Source organism: Oryza sativa, chromosome 11 (assembly GCF_034140825.1).
Source record: "Oryza sativa Japonica Group chromosome 11, ASM3414082v1".
Classification (NCBI taxonomy): Eukaryota; Viridiplantae; Streptophyta; class Magnoliopsida; order Poales; family Poaceae; genus Oryza; species Oryza sativa.
This window is the reverse complement of record NC_089045.1, coordinates 1,338,191-1,353,931: the sequence shown is the minus strand read 5'-3', so window position 1 is coordinate 1,353,931 and position 15,741 is coordinate 1,338,191. Positions and strand designations below refer to the sequence as shown.

General features: G+C 42.0%; 2 protein-coding genes across 2 annotated transcripts; both read right to left on the bottom strand.

Annotated features, from left to right (window-relative positions):
• Positions 1–798: 798 nt before the first annotated feature.
• Positions 799–3,190, bottom strand: LOC4349656 (uncharacterized). The gene has a single exon (XM_015760581.3). It carries the CDS (start codon positions 3,107–3,109, stop codon positions 1,295–1,297), a length of 1,815 nt encoding a protein of 604 aa, XP_015616067.1. The 5' UTR covers positions 3,110–3,190; the 3' UTR covers positions 799–1,294.
• A 7,294-nt stretch (positions 3,191–10,484) lies between these two features.
• On the bottom strand, positions 10,485–11,226 carry LOC4349655 (mini zinc finger protein 1-like). Its single transcript, NM_001423141.1, has one exon. The coding sequence runs from the start codon at positions 11,120–11,122 to the stop codon at positions 10,805–10,807; it is 318 nt and encodes a 105-aa protein (NP_001410070.1). The 5' UTR covers positions 11,123–11,226; the 3' UTR covers positions 10,485–10,804.
• Between the last annotated feature and the right edge of the window lie 4,515 nt (positions 11,227–15,741).

Genomic DNA, 15,741 nt, shown 5'->3' with positions numbered 1-15,741 from the left:
ACGGAAACGATCGGTATAACAGCAAAACCATTTCCGTTTTCATTTCCATATTTTTTACCATTTCCATTTTTGTTTCGGTCGATTACCATTTCCATATGGCTCGGCCGGTAGAAAGTCGAAAATGAACGCCGGTCGGCCGGTAATTACCGTTACCGTTTTCACCCCTAGCCCCAAGCCCTCAACCCCTGTCAACTGTGGGAGAACAGCTAACAGGAAAAGAGGATCTTCAGAATTTAGATAGTCATCTTATTGGACGGGCAGGTTTTATGTAGGGGAAAAACAGTAAGTCATTTAACAAGTCGCAAACTTATTTTCTTGATCTAGATCTATAATATAAAGTCCAACATAACAAAGTACAAACTACCAAGAGAAAGGAGCATCTTTTCCATTTCGATCATCATGAAATGGTTATCTGCTACACTTTATCTTTACCACTGTGAATTTGTAATAATAATTCATTTAGATTAAGAAAGATTATGTTAATCCTGAGATAGACTAACTATTTAACTTAATTATGTCAAGCAGCAGAAGATATTGCAGAACATCTGATATTGTGAAAGTAATAGTTATGTGAAGCAGAAGACCGTATAGCCAAAATCCTTGTATGGCAATCAATAGTGCAAAATTGTGAAAGAATTGCAACATAGAACATGTTCAGGATAACTACAATCCGTGTTCTAGATTTAACCGTCTTCAACCCTGACCAAGAGAAATCAAATGCTTTAACAAATATATTAATAACAGATTTTCAGTTAAGAGATTGAAAAAATAAACAAGTTAGGGGAAGGCACTTATCAGTTATACACTTAAAAAGAATATCAAGTAAATGCAATGATACATAATTGATTACAACACTATTCTACAACAGAAATTGCAAGCTTATGCGAATACAAATACAAACATCAAGCTCATCTAGTAGTAAAGAAAATCAGCAAGCAAATATACCTTGCCCCTTGTGTGTCAGAATCAGGTTTGTGTCTGAATCTATTGATCTATCATTTTCTAATAATGGAGCAGTTACAGTGAGGAAACAATCTTCCCTTCAATAACATAGTATAAAACTCAGCCGTTGAACTACTAGACTTTGAAAATCAAGCAATGCTTGCCATTGCCCGGCTGCTATCTCTAACTTAGTGAAGATCATGTGGTAGCAGAAAAAATAGAGCATGCCATGAACGATCACTCCACCAGCCCTCAAGCTCCTTTATTTAGAGTTTGGGAGAGAATCCAGCTTCAAGCTCCCATCTTCTTTGGGGACTGAAAAGAATCATTAGCGCTAGACAAACACATGTCATCATAGCTTCTCTGTTAACCGAATCATGAAAGAGCTGACAGCAACAACGTCAAGAACAATCCATGATGACTCAAACATGTCATGGAAATAGTCTGCACCAATCTCCTCGGCAGCTGACCTAAATGCATTACCAAATGCATTCCCCTTAACAGCCCCCAGCCTTGGCTTCCCACATACCCCCACAACAAGCACTTTCTCAGGCTCCCTTGCTAAGCAAGCGCAGATAAGTGGCTTCATCCTTGCTCCTCGCTCTCTCAGTGCGTCCATAAGGAAAAAGCAGAACTTGGTAAGAGCCTGAGGTTGGCATAGCTTATCCGTATCCACTGGATCATCAAGCTTCACCCACCGAAACTTCTTTGCACTCCGAATGAACCCGGTCTTGGTAATCGCTGAGCTTCCTTGCCTCAGTATTGCCCTCTGTATCTCAATTGCAGACTGCATCCCTTTCCGCAGCTGATCGACATTGCTCAGCGACAACGCCGAGTATGCAACCCAGAATTGCTCAGCAGCAGAAGACCCCTTGGAGTCCTTGGACTCGGCATTTAGTGATTCAAGCAAAGCTGTGACGCCATAAACAACATCTGCAGCAGAAACCTTGGAGCGGTAGCCATGCACCCTCAAGAAACTCCGGTAATAGAACTCGGTGAGCCCATACTCAGGCAAGAACCGATCAAACTCATCACGCATCTTCCGCTTGACCTCCATGCTCATGTACTGGAACCTCTTCTGGCAATCGGCGAGCGGGAATCCCATCCTTGCCAGAAGCAACTTGAGCTTCTTGAGGCCATTGTCGCTCCAGGTCTTGAGCTTCGTCGCGACATACGACGAGCAGAGCATGGAGTCGAACAGACTCCACTCCCGGAGCAGCATCAGCCGCGGCTCGTCTTCATAAGCGATGCGTGAGGCCTCCGGCGCCCGGATCTTGGTGCCATCCTTGAGCGTCACCACAGCGCCGACGCCAGATGGGTCGAGATTGCCAGATCCATTGATGTGCTGCTCGAGCTCCATGACGGCGGCCTGGTAGCGCTCGTTGGTGATGCGCTCGTGGACGAACTGGTCGGTGAGGGAGACGCAGGCGAGCCATAGGAGCTCGTTGGTGTTCTTCCGCAGCGCGTGGGCGAGCTCGTACATGAGGCACCCCGACGGCTTCCCGTGGAAGGTGCCGAGCCGGTAGTACTCCCTCCTCAGCTTCCCGAACAGCCTCTCCGGGTCGCCATTCGCCTCCGCATCGTCGGAGAGCCGCCGCCTCTTCCTCCTCCCACCCTCGCCATCGGAATCCGAGTCGGAAGCATCGGAGTCTTCGTCCTCCTCGGCGACGCGGAGGTGGTCGTCGGCCTCCCCCTGAGCGGAGAGGTCGGAGGCGTCGGCGAGGGAGGAGACGTCGAAGTCGTAGGAGAGATCGGCGGTGTGCTCGTCGTCCGTGGTGAAGAGCACGACGACGCGGTCGTTGGCCGCCGAGAGATTGTGGAGGTGGATGGGGCGGTGCGAATCCACGACGAACGCGGTGGCGGCGGGGGGCAGCACGGCGCGGAGGTCGCGGTGGGCGCCCCAGTTGATGAGGAGGAGGCAGAGCGGGTGGGAGGCGGAGAAGGAGGCGAGGAGGGAGGCGGCGGCGGCGGCGGAGGCGACGGGGTAGATGGAGAAGCGGATGGAGTCGGCGGAGAGGACGTGGGTGAGCACCTTGAGCGCGCAGAGGGCGTCGGCGTCGGCGGCGGAGGGGAGGATCAGGAGCGGCGAGGATGCGTCGGCGGCGGACGCGGCGGCGGCGGCGCGGAGGCGCGCGTAGAAGGAGTCGAGGCGGAGCTCGCGCACCATTGGCGCATCAATCGAAGTGGTGAATTGGAGGATTGGGGATCTGGGAGGAATGGATAGGAATTTGGAAATGGAGAAGGGGACAAAGAGAAGAAGAGGTGAAATGGGGAATTGAATTTGGGTTGGAGCGGGGCAGCGCGGGGAGGAATTCGGAAATTTTGGGTTTGGGAGGGAAACCACTCGATCGAAATTGGGTATTTGGGGATCTCACGATTCGAACCACAGCGAAGTTTCAGTGACCGACATGTGGAGCCGATTGCTCGTAGGCCGTCGTAGAAGAATTGCTCTTGGGCCGCACGTAAACCGCAACTCCGTTCCGGCCCAAGTAATATGGGCTTCACGTAAGCCGCGGTGGCGTTCCGGCCCAGTTCTGCCTGCCTTGGTCCGGCGGATCGTCACCTGCGTCGTAGGCCTGCACTTCTTCCCCCCAAACGTCGCCGCTCCGTCCTCTCCCTCCTCCCGCGCCACCCCGCATCCCCACTCGGCCGGCCACTCCGCCGCCAACGCCAGTGCGGAAGGGGTTAGGAGGGGAGAAAGAGGAGAACCCTGCCCTGCTAGGGATGCAAGCGGGGCGGGCAAGTGGGTTTTTTAGCCCGCTTATCTCACTTCGTTTATTTTTTCTTCTAAATTTTGTAGCACCATATAAAAAATATACTAGCAAATAGATTTTATGTGGGTAGCGGGACTACCCACTTACATCCTTACGTCCTGCTGCGCTTGATAGGGAGAGAGAGAGAGATTGATAGAGAGAAGGAATGGCATGCGGGCTCCATTTTATTTTTTTTAATTTATTTTGTGATTGGACTACCACGTGGATGTCTCGTCAACGATAGTCGTTTTGGACCGTTTAATAGTTGGACAAGTCGGCATATCTTGTTTTCCGATTAAGGGATACAAATTAGATCCATCCACTAGTTAACGGAGTTAAAGGGGTCATTTTCCATGTCTGAATGGCCATGGATTACTGAGGATTATCAGCATGTAGGCCCAGTAAGTGATGAGATCAAATACTACTAGCTTTTGCATGTTGTATGTGCATGAGTTGATTCGAAAATTACAAATATTATCTATATCTACATACCTGAATATATACACAAACCAATCATGTTCAAAGTCGAGACATTAGTTGATTGGATATACATGTTGAGCTGCAAAAAGAACTGTTGCTATTGCTAGCTCCAATATGTGTTTTGGCATACCTGCATGCCGCCTCCTATTATTTGGTACGAACGGGCCCAAGCTAAGCTAGTAGGAGTAGCGCTGAATCCAAGATTGTAGCTCTAGTTTCACACGCTAGGTACTCCTCGCAAAATTGGATGGAACTCATTTGAGTTGTGTGAGCTTTCGGTTTGGGGCCACATCAGTCGAGAGAACGATTTACCACTTCTATTTACATGTTGAACTATGCTTAAATTGATTATAGTGAGGAGTAAATTTAACTTGCGGTAAATTAATCTGTCAGGTTTTTATCTTGAATGTATATATAGTATTAGTAGTTAATTGTTCTCACATATTGTCCTTGTCAATCTTCATATCTAAAAATACACTCTTTAAAGAAAGGATATAGTAGATGAGAAAAATACTAGATAGACACACATCAATTCAATAAAAAATATAGTATAAGACATAATAATAATCGTAAACAAAAAGATATGAAAAACCAAAACAAAATGATGCAAGTAGTAGAAACATAGAAAGAGAAAATAGAGACTAAGATTTCAAATATAATGTCTCATGCATGCCACCTCAAGTCCTAATCAACGACAAGTTAGTAAGATTAGCCTTTCGGTGTCATTTTAACTTTGGTTCACACGCGTCAAACAAGTTCATACATCAAATGAGCGTTTTACAAGTTCATATATACTAACTTTTAACTAATACTTTATCCGTTTCACAATGTAAGACTTTCTAACATTACCCACATTCATTTAAATATTAATGAATCTAGACAGATGTATGTGTTTAGATTCATTAACATATATATGTATATGGGCAATGCTAGAAAGTCTTACACTGTGAAACAAAGGGAGTATAATTTAGAGATGGTGTTTTTTTTCCCGAATCATGTCAATTAGAGATGGATGCTTCATTACTTCATAAGCATGGATCAATATAATATCATGATGATATTGTGTAAAGTACGCCAATTTTTACATGGTTTCGTAATTAATTGTGGTCTCAATCACTATAAAAAGACGATTTTTCATGGCATCACCTTATAATTTTCGTTGGCGGCCATACGTAAAAACCGCCAACAAAAACGTAACGAGGGGTGGAGCCTATGGACTGACAATGAAAACTGGCCGCGCTAAGAGATCTGCCATAAAAAAACTCTATTTTTCAAGGCGAACCTCTTAAGTGTCCGCCAACGAAAATCACATTTTCGCTGGCAGTAGATAAAGAGGACCGCTGGAAAAAACCCACTGCACATCTCACCGCCCACCAAACGCCAAATAAAATCCCTCTCTCCGCCTCTTTCCATTCTCCCTCGCGTCTCTCCTTCTCCCTCCCTTCTCCACCACCGTCGGCTGCCATCGCCACCCCACCCACTCCCAGTACCGCCGCCGCCGCCATGCCTTGGGAGCGCGCGGGGAAGGGGGGGTGGCGTCTCTCGTCATCAGCGGCGCGGGGGACGGGGCGGCGGGAGTGGATCCGGCACCTCCTCCTCTCTCCCCACCGACGGCGGCGGCAAAATGGAGGGATGGCGGCTCGCGCATGTGACAACGATGCTTGGGAGAGGCGAATCTGGCGCTAGCATGCCTCAGGAGTGTTTGTGATGCTCTATATTCTGATTGTGCTTGAATGATGTTCATGTCTATTTTCAAATTTTTTTTGGCAACTTCCTAGATGAGATGGTAGAAAGGGATTTTGGGGATTTATTTTTTTCTCAAAAACCATTTTCACTAGCGGTTGGTATAATATTGCTGACTGCATAAGTCTATTTTTACTGGGAGTTCACTTAATCTTGTCACCAGCGAAAATAGATTATTTTCACTTACCTTTAGACGTTGACGGTTAGCCTAGCCGCCAGAAAAGGCATATTTTAGCAGTCAGGAAAAACTATTTTTTTCCCAGTAGTGAATATGCCTGGATCAAAACTCAACTATCAAAAGCCATACATGCAGCTGAAGCATCGGCATGCATGAAGCACGCGCAGTTCTCCATCCATATATATATCCTTTTAAATAATAAGTTTGCAGCTGACATGTCAATTTAAATGGCCGCGCTCTGCAGCTGTACTGTACTTATCTCGCTCGTGCGTGCACACCAACTACACTGTAACTTTCTGTACGTGATAGATGGATATCAATATACTCTCATCCTACGTACGACAGGTCGACAGCTTTCCTAGCTAGCCGCCTGACGCCTCTATCTCCAATACTCCTCATTCACAAAAAATTGTGGACTCTTTAGTTATAGCTACCCGCAACTGATCAGCTCAACAGCATGATGTGCATAAATTTTGCTGTTGCCTGCATGCCTACGTGTCGTGCATATGCATGCTTCAAATTAAAGGGAGCATGTATAATATAATTGCCAACAATTAAAAGAGGTTCTAAAGAGCTTACAAATTATTGGACACTCCATCCTTATTACCTACTCTCTCCGTTTCACAATGTAAGTCATTCTAGCATTTCCCACCTTCATATTGATGCCATAAATTCATTAGCATCAATATGAATGTAGGAAATTCATTAGCATCAATATAAAGGTGGAAAATGCTAGAATGACTTACATTATGAAACGGAGGAAGTAGTACTATATAAGTTGCAATTAGCATGCATGTTCTTGCTTCATATGAAGGTGTGTATTTTCTTTATTTAGGCATATATGTACTGCCTTATTTCTCAAATTAATGGATGATGTTTTGAATATCGACATGCATGATCCTTAATGCACGTCTTTTATTATTATTATTTTAAACTAGACATTTATAAAAACTTATATAAAACTATAACTATAGAAATTTTTATAAAAAATCTACTAGGATAACATTCAAACTTTAAAATTCCACTATTTTTGTATTAATGGTTTAAGATTTAGATCAGGCTTGACTACACATATTCTAGGATATCATCATTTTAAGACAGAGATAGTATCAAATAAAAGAGGAGTATACATATTTTAAATATTTCAAATCTATTCAATATTTAAACCAAACATATATGCATAGACCAGGTATTCCTAAAGTGTTTTTCAGTAATATGCTATAATTTAGTACTACCTCCGTTTTTTAATAAATAACACCGTTGACTTTTTATCACACGTTTGACCATTCATCTTATTCAAAAAAATTACATAGTTATAATTTATTTTGTTGTGCGTTGTTTTATCACTCAAAGTACTTTAAGCATGATTTATATCTATACATTTACATAATTTTTTTTGTATAAGATGAATGGTCAAACATATGTTCAAAAATCAATGGCGTCGTCTATTAAAAAACGGAGGGAGTAGTAAACAACATGCAGTGACTAGATGAAATAAAGAAAAACGTGGTGCCTCTATCTCACAGAAGTATATAGAGAAAGTTGCATGTATATTCAACTTCCACTGCATGTCAATTATATATGCACAAAGCCTAGAATGGATAGGATAGAGAATATACATTAAATTGACTCATTGACTCCAAACTTATCCATTTCAATAAAATCCAATATTAAACGCTATTCCATGCATGCTCATAAAAGTAGACCAACCAAAGCAGCAAGCCGCCATCCACCAGCCACAAAAACATAATAAAATTAACAATAGTTGTATGCGCAACGCATGGGCTTTCTTCCATTTTTCTTTCTTCATTTCTAAATTCACTTAATTCTAGACGGTTAAGATTGCTATAGGATCCATTCAAATTTTCTCCACGTATTTCCGTTGTATGCCTTCGTGAGGTATTTCTCTATTGTTGCATTCCTTCTACTTGCTCAGTTTTGATAAGCCATTTCCATCCCCGTCTGTAATGGATTTGTTCCATGAGATCCGATGCTACCACTTCACTCCCACTTCCCCATATCCAATGGCTAGGCCCCACCACCCCCTCCAAATCTCTCTTTCCTTGTTAATAACTTATCCTCTTCCCTCCGATCCTCACCCTATAGTATTCTTCCACCCCCACCCATTCTTATTGGAATGATCTAATAAACTAGGGGTTCTTGTTGCATCCGTCATCAAATATCTCCTCCCACATTATCTATCTTCCTTCATCACCATAATTGCTTTGGTTGGTGGTTAAAAATGGAGATAATCCAAGAAATGTCATTGACAAACGTGCAAATCCAAAAATACCATCGACAAGTGTGAGTTTCAAAAAAAATCCATCCTACAAACGACTTTGTCCCAAAAATACCATCGTCGTTAGGGTTCCGTATATCCCGCGCCATTAAATATTATAGGATGAACAATGTCTTTAGCGGCGTGGAATGGACGGAGCCCTAACGACAGATGTCATTTCTTGAAACTCACACTCGTCGATGGCATTTCTTCAAACTCACACTTGTCGATGACATTTCTTAGATTTAGACGCTTATCAATGTCATTTCTTGGATTATCTCTAAGAAAATGTGGAGGTTCGATCTTGAATCAACCAATGTACATATGTAGTACAACTAAAAAGAATAAAGATAAACTAAATGGAATAAATATTTTATTAGGGAGCGCCAAAAAGTAGTTGCATAGATATATATCAAGAGATAGACTCATATAATGCACAAAAACCAAAATATATGTGATATCCAAATCACATTGCATATGCATCAAAAGCTGCCAACGACCCAATCTGCCAATCATACACTGGGACACATGCAAGAGGATCGATCGTGTGGTTATTTCTGCATGATATGTGTCTATGAAAGCGAACTAGAGCTACATATCATGATTTATATACCTGGCATGCATAAATTAAAGTTTTGTTTTGGTAGATGGATGTTGGCCAAAGAACAAGTCACATGGACTTGGCCCGTGCTTGCTCACTCACCTAAAAATGGACCTGACCTTTTTGGAGGGTCAAGTATAGTAGGTGAAGAATATATGGGCATGTGTATATACTCTCTCCGTCCCATAATATAAGGGATTTTGAGTTTTTGTTTGCAACGTTTGACTACTCGTCTTATTCAATTTTTTTTGAAATTATTATTTATTTTATTTGTGACTTATTTTATTATCTACCGTACTTTAAGTACAACTTTTCGTTTTTTATATTTGCAAAAAAAAATTGAATAAGACGAGTGGTCAAACGTTACAAATAAAAACTCAAAATCCCTTATATTGTGGGACGGAGGGAGTATATACTTTGTTAATTAGTTAGCTGAGAAGAAGAAAAATGAGAAATACACCAACTTTGTAATAAGCACAGTAAGTTAAAGAAAATTATATATATATAGTTGCATGACCGTGTAATCCAGTTGATCACTCATGGATATAATTAAATTTATTCTTAATCAAAGTCAAAAAAATTATCCTTAATCCACTCGATCTGAAAAGCATAGATAAGAGAAAATCCTCAGAAAAGTATCACGAAACATTGTGATTTCGGCAGTGACAGTCAGATACAGCTATGACAGCGCTGAAAATGATGCCAGAATTGACATTTGACAACAACTAATATCTCCTGCATGCTCCAGAATAGACAGTACACTGAAAAGATTTAATCTGAAGCAGCTAAATTGTATACCTAAACTATGAAGAATTGACTAGTAAACAGTACCTCTCAATCTTCTAGAGCACAAATTTTGACAATTTGACCTTTTGTAAAAACTATTTTTACAAATAAACCGCTGCCAAAACTTATTTCAAATATGACCCTTTTGCTCAACGCCAAATCATGTGGCGCTGAACTTAGACATCTCAGCGCCACGTCAGCTGGCGCTGAATGCCGTGCCACGGCGGATGGGAGACTAACTCAGTGTGCCAACGCACATTCAGCGTCATACTATTTACCCATGATGCAGGAACCTAGTTTCTGTTGTAGTGTTATTGCCATTAGCCTAGCTTTATTTTAACACTCAAGCTATGCTAGGTAATCACTTTAACGACAGAAACAACAAAAAGGAGTTGATGTTTAAACGGCTAACAGTTGACCTGCAGACTTAGAGTATATATATAGCTCTAATACTTTTCAGGCATGAATATCCAAATGATGAACCCTCACACATGCTAGTGACAAAATAACATACTATAATAACCGCACCTACACCTTAATTTTTTCTTTTAGTAAAATGAAAGCCATCAAGTAAATTTGTGCTACGGCAGCTCAGAAGTCAGAAGAAGAGAACAACAGTGTACTAAGCAGATGATAACCACCAAGAAAGTACTAACTGCTGCAAAAATCTGTTCCCAGCATATGAAAGGTAAGTGACAATTAATTCAGATATACAACTACTAATAGTCAAACGGAAAAGCACAGTTATTTTACAGAATATAATTAAGATGTTCATCTGAATATAATCTGTACATGGACACAGCAGTTACATGAACGCTTCTTATGCGTATGCTTTTTAACATATATTATGTTACATTACACACCATCAATTCACCAAAAATCAAAATATGAAAGAAAAAAAGGAAGAGAACTTTTTAATCGGTTCATACACAATCAGATTCATTCATCCACCGAATCCTTTGAATGCCAAATCGCCAATACCACCTTACCTGCTGATGATGCTGATCTACTCGCACGACGAGGCCGAATCAAATCCACGGCGATCACCGGCGGCCGGTGCCGGAGGAGGTGTCGGAGGAGCAGTCGCATTCGGCGGCGGCGGCCTCCACCTCTCGCCTGTGGAAGCTCCGGTGGCAGCCGCAGGCGGCGCAGAGGAGCGCGGCGGCGGTGCCCTCGGCGCCCGACGCCATGAACTCGCGGCAGCCGTCGACGGCGTGGCCGCCGATGCTGGCGGCGTGGTTGCGCTGGCACTCCCTGTACCGCACCACCTTGTTGTTCTCCTTCCTCCCCGCCGCCGCCGCCGCCGCCGTGCTGCCGTTCGCGTACGGCTTGGCCGCCGACCGGTCTTGCTGAGGCCCCATCGATGATCACCGCACAGATATCACACCTCGCCGCCGGCGAGCGTCGACGACGTTAGGTGGCGAGGAGGAGAAAGGGAGGAAGAAGAGAGGAATGGAAAAGCTTTGGTATCACGGCTTTGGATGGTACGTACTTATATGGAGGAGAAGAGAGGAGATGAGCAAAAGTTTATCTTTTTCTTTATTTTTTCTTTTTTTTTGAGAGGAGGTTTCTCTTTTTTATTTTGTCTTGTTAATTACTTTACATGTACTTTGCTTTGCTGATCTTAAATATATTGCTAGTGCGTGTACTCTTTGCTTGTTTATGCATATTGTTCACTTGCAAACAGTTTACCTTTTTTGTCAAACTAGTCATGCACAGGGACTAACCCTGCACTGGTATCATGAATTAATGTCTTTGAGAAATTGAAATCTTTGGTACCACTTTCTATTCTGTACAGGAATAGTACCTTTTTTGTATGATGATTAAATCAGCAAGCAATTAACTTTGGTTGAACATATTAGTGGCCATGAGAGGAGTACATTGAATTGTTAATCAGTAGATACTCACAGTTATTTTTGCTTATCTTTTTTGTAAGTAGACAAATTTGCACTCGTATTTAAGTTGGTTTCTCAGAGAAGCATTGAGCCTTTTGAACTTATTCTTTATTATATTATTATTTCCATAGAAATGGTCATGTTGAGCACGTTGGCACATTAAGCATGATCTAGTAGCTAGTTTTGGTTGTTATTTCTGTTGCTAGTGCTAGAATATTTTCACTTGGAAAAAGCCATATCTTATCTTGTCCTCTTGTGCTAGTTGCCAGTACCAAAAGGCAACTGCAGAGCATTCAGTTTGGTGACTCGTGTGTGCCATTTAGTTAAGGACCACCATGACCAACTAACTAAGCATTTTAAGTAGGTCCTTTAGTGGACAGGATTAGATCTGAATTGACTTGACGAAACGTCTTATGCGTCTCTTAGGTTGATGGAGATTCGTCTAATTGCTAAGATGGTGACCGGTTCTTGTTTACTGACATGGACATCTTAAAGAAAAGGTGAAGTAGTGCGGGGGAGAAAGTCAAAATACAGAGATTCAGTGACTTGTGCACAACACAAAGCACAAAAGAAGAAGGAAATTTAGGGATGAGAGGAAGTTTCTTGGATCCACATGGGAGGTTGGATTGAGAAGCACTCTTCTCCAATTGACTCTTCTGTTCATCATCTGTCTCCTACTTGCTTGTGCCACCTTCTCCTCCATTTTTCAGGAACAAGTCTGTCCACTTGATCAATGGTGCCAAGCTGTATTCTCTGTTATGTAGAGAATTATGGTGTGGGACCTTCCTGTATGTCTTCAGAACATACCTAATTCCAATGATGCATATATGTCCTACTGCCCACATTTGAGCATGATGAAATCATGCCAATTATTTTTCCTTGAAACAAAATCGTCAGGAGAACTTCCAATTATATTTCAATAAATATAAGTAAAAACTCCAACAGATTAAAAGAAAAATAGAAAAAACAACCTCTCGAAAAGGACAAAACCTTGCCGAAAGCTTCAAACTGTGGGCGGCTAGAGAACTAAACTTAAAACACCAGCCCGCTAACAACTAAACAATGACGGAGCACAACACAGAGCATCGTTGCCGAGCTCATTGCAAAAGCAACACAGCTTTGGCTTTGTTGCGAAATCATGCCACTTTTTCATGAATTACCTTTAACCTCACTATCAATCAACCACATTTGATCTGTGTGTGACTGCCAGCTCTTGTCACAAACCTAAGACTTTAAGCTAGTTCTTCCATGCTTGGTAAAACGACATCTAATCTACTGAATGCAATGAACGTGGATATTGTCCCAGGTTGAGGTTTGGTGATATATGTGAAAGATTCCATGACATCTGCTTTATCAAGTTGAGATCTCTCCTCAGGAAAAGGAAAAATGATGGGCTGTAGAAACGATAAAAGTAGAGCACTGATCGCCGCGACAAAGATACAGAATGGTCGTATTCAGCAACCAAACTTGTCTTCTGTAGTGGAACTGGTCATCAAATAATTTATGTCCGCTCTATCAAAAATAAGGAAAGAATTAGGTGCTCTAGTGACAAAAACAGCACACATTCTTTGCTTTGCTTAACTTTTAATTATTCAGGTGAAAAAAAGGAGCGTGTTCTGACCAGGGAATACCATTCTGAGCCTTGTCAAGTTTGTCAAAGACTAGTAAATTAGGCGTCCTTACAAAAAAAAGAGAGAGGACAGGTTAGCATGAACCGTGAAGTAGATTTGTTAGATTATTACCACCTAAAAGTATAAGAAATTTAATCAAGTAATTCGAACGAATTCTGCTTCTGATCTTGCTGGCATTATCGATGGACTAGTTAATTTTTCTCTCTCTCAGGATTCCAGAAAACATCACTGCAAAAATGAAAGGAATATCTCATACTAGTACCACACCTGAAGTCCTTTTCCTTAAAACATAATCTCTTAAGACCCTATGATTAGTACAACGATGTTTTTTTATATCTCCATCAACTTTAAATAATTTATAATATATCGTTATACATGTGCCATTGTCTCTTCAGTTTAAAAATTAAAATATGCACTTGATGAAAAGTACTATTAGTTCTCTCTACAGGGGGTTATGCACTAAAGTTCTAAACAGTCCATGCTCATATTTAGTTACACCCAAACAATGAACTTGAGTAAAATGCAAGAACTACCTTATCATCATAAGCTGAAAGAATAAACATATAGTGATATGGTTAGTTATACCCCACGGGATGCACCACATGAGTTAGTCATGACAACCAAATCTTTGAAAAGTTAACCAAGTACACCGGATTAAATGGATTTGCCAAGTACTACTCTTGAATCTTGATGCTTGAGTAAGGAAATAGGGGGCTCAATTTTGACCTTATGAAGTACTAGTAGCAACAACATTAGGGCCTACTGGCTGGTGGATAACGTGGAATTCGGCTCCACCAATCAAAATCAAATCAAATCATTACAGAAATATTAGGACAAAGCTGGGGCACACCTCACTTTTAAGGTTCATCAACTCTTGTGTCTTCTAATGCTATCCTCTGGCGATTAGAATGTTTGTTATTATCAAAGCCATTGCCCATGAAGAGCAATCAAGGATCAGATGTACACGAATGGTTTCAGTCGCCATCACTGGAATAATAATTCAGCTCATCATACTAATTTGTTTTTTCAGCAAATGACATGTACAGTAGTGTTGGATAGAAGCTGAGAAGGATGTGAAGGTGCAGGGTCCCCCACGAGAGCTGTATATGCTTTGATGTGGCGATCCAACAACATACAGTGGTTGTTGCAAATTGGCTGGCGTCCATTGCAGTATTGCATTGCAATGCGACGGATGTGAAATTGGCAAATTGCTAGGTGCATGTGAGATTTTGTGTTTGTGTGTGGCGTGCAATTGAAGGGCCTTTCTTTTCGGCCAGCTTGTCCTCCGCACCGCAAATCTGGTTGCTCGCATCAATGAATGTCCCAGCCTGCATCGATGTCTGTCAAACTCACAATTCACAACTGGATTGTTCAACAACTTTTCAGCAAAGATTTTAAAGAACAGTTTGGTTTGTTCAGCAGGTTCAGACTTCAGAGACATTTAGCACAATTGTGATTAGAAACCAGGCAATAACGTTTACGCTGATGCTTATCTGCAGATGTCAATAAAATCGGTGGATGATACGCTAGGTGAGCGACTGGAGAAGCAAGAACAGGGTGAGTAGGGTCAGTGTGCCTGCCACTGTAACACCGTGAGATGGATGTTATCTGGTTGGCGTCAAATCGGGCGTTGCGAGCAAGCGACACTCTGAAGCGGGACGGAAGGAGTTGGTCTCGGAGACAAGAGGCATCTTTTTATCTTGCAATGCAATCGATTGATCTCCTCCTATTCTCTTCTTCTTCTGTTGCTAGTGACTAGTGATGGCGATTGCAATAGCAAAACGAGATAGCTAGCATCTAGTACTACTACCAGTTGTTGCTTCTGGGATTCCTTCCCCATTTCATTCGCCCAGTTCTTGCTTCTGGGATCATCGCGTGGCATCTCATGTATGGTGCTAGTAGTTTTCTTCTTTGATCTTGGAACATCAGAGCGTGGTTGCTGACGCGAGCCTGACAGTGAAGCAGTGATGCATGCGTGACAAGATTGAGATTTGAGAAGAGAGGCCTAAACTGAACTGAGGCCAAGTTTAGTTCGAAACGTTTTCTTAAAACTTCCAACTTTTCCATCACATCAAAACTTTCCTACACACACAAATTTTCAACTTTTTCATCACATCATTTCAATTTCAACCAAACTTTCAATTTTGGCTTGATCTAAACACACCTTGATATGCAGCCCGGAGGAAATTAACGGGCCTGCTAGTACTTATAGGCCTTGTCCAACAAACATAGGAATAAGTTCACCCGTCATCCTTCAACTTTACACCGAGTTTCTTTGACATCCCTTATCCTCAGTATCAAAAATCTTCACCCCTAATAATACAAAACCGTCCAATTTAGGTCCGACGGCAGTATAGACACCTGGTTTTGCTGACTTGGCATCCTAGTCAGCAAAAGAAATAAATAAAGTTTGTGGGGCCCACATATGAGAGAAATGATGTGGGCCCCATCTCT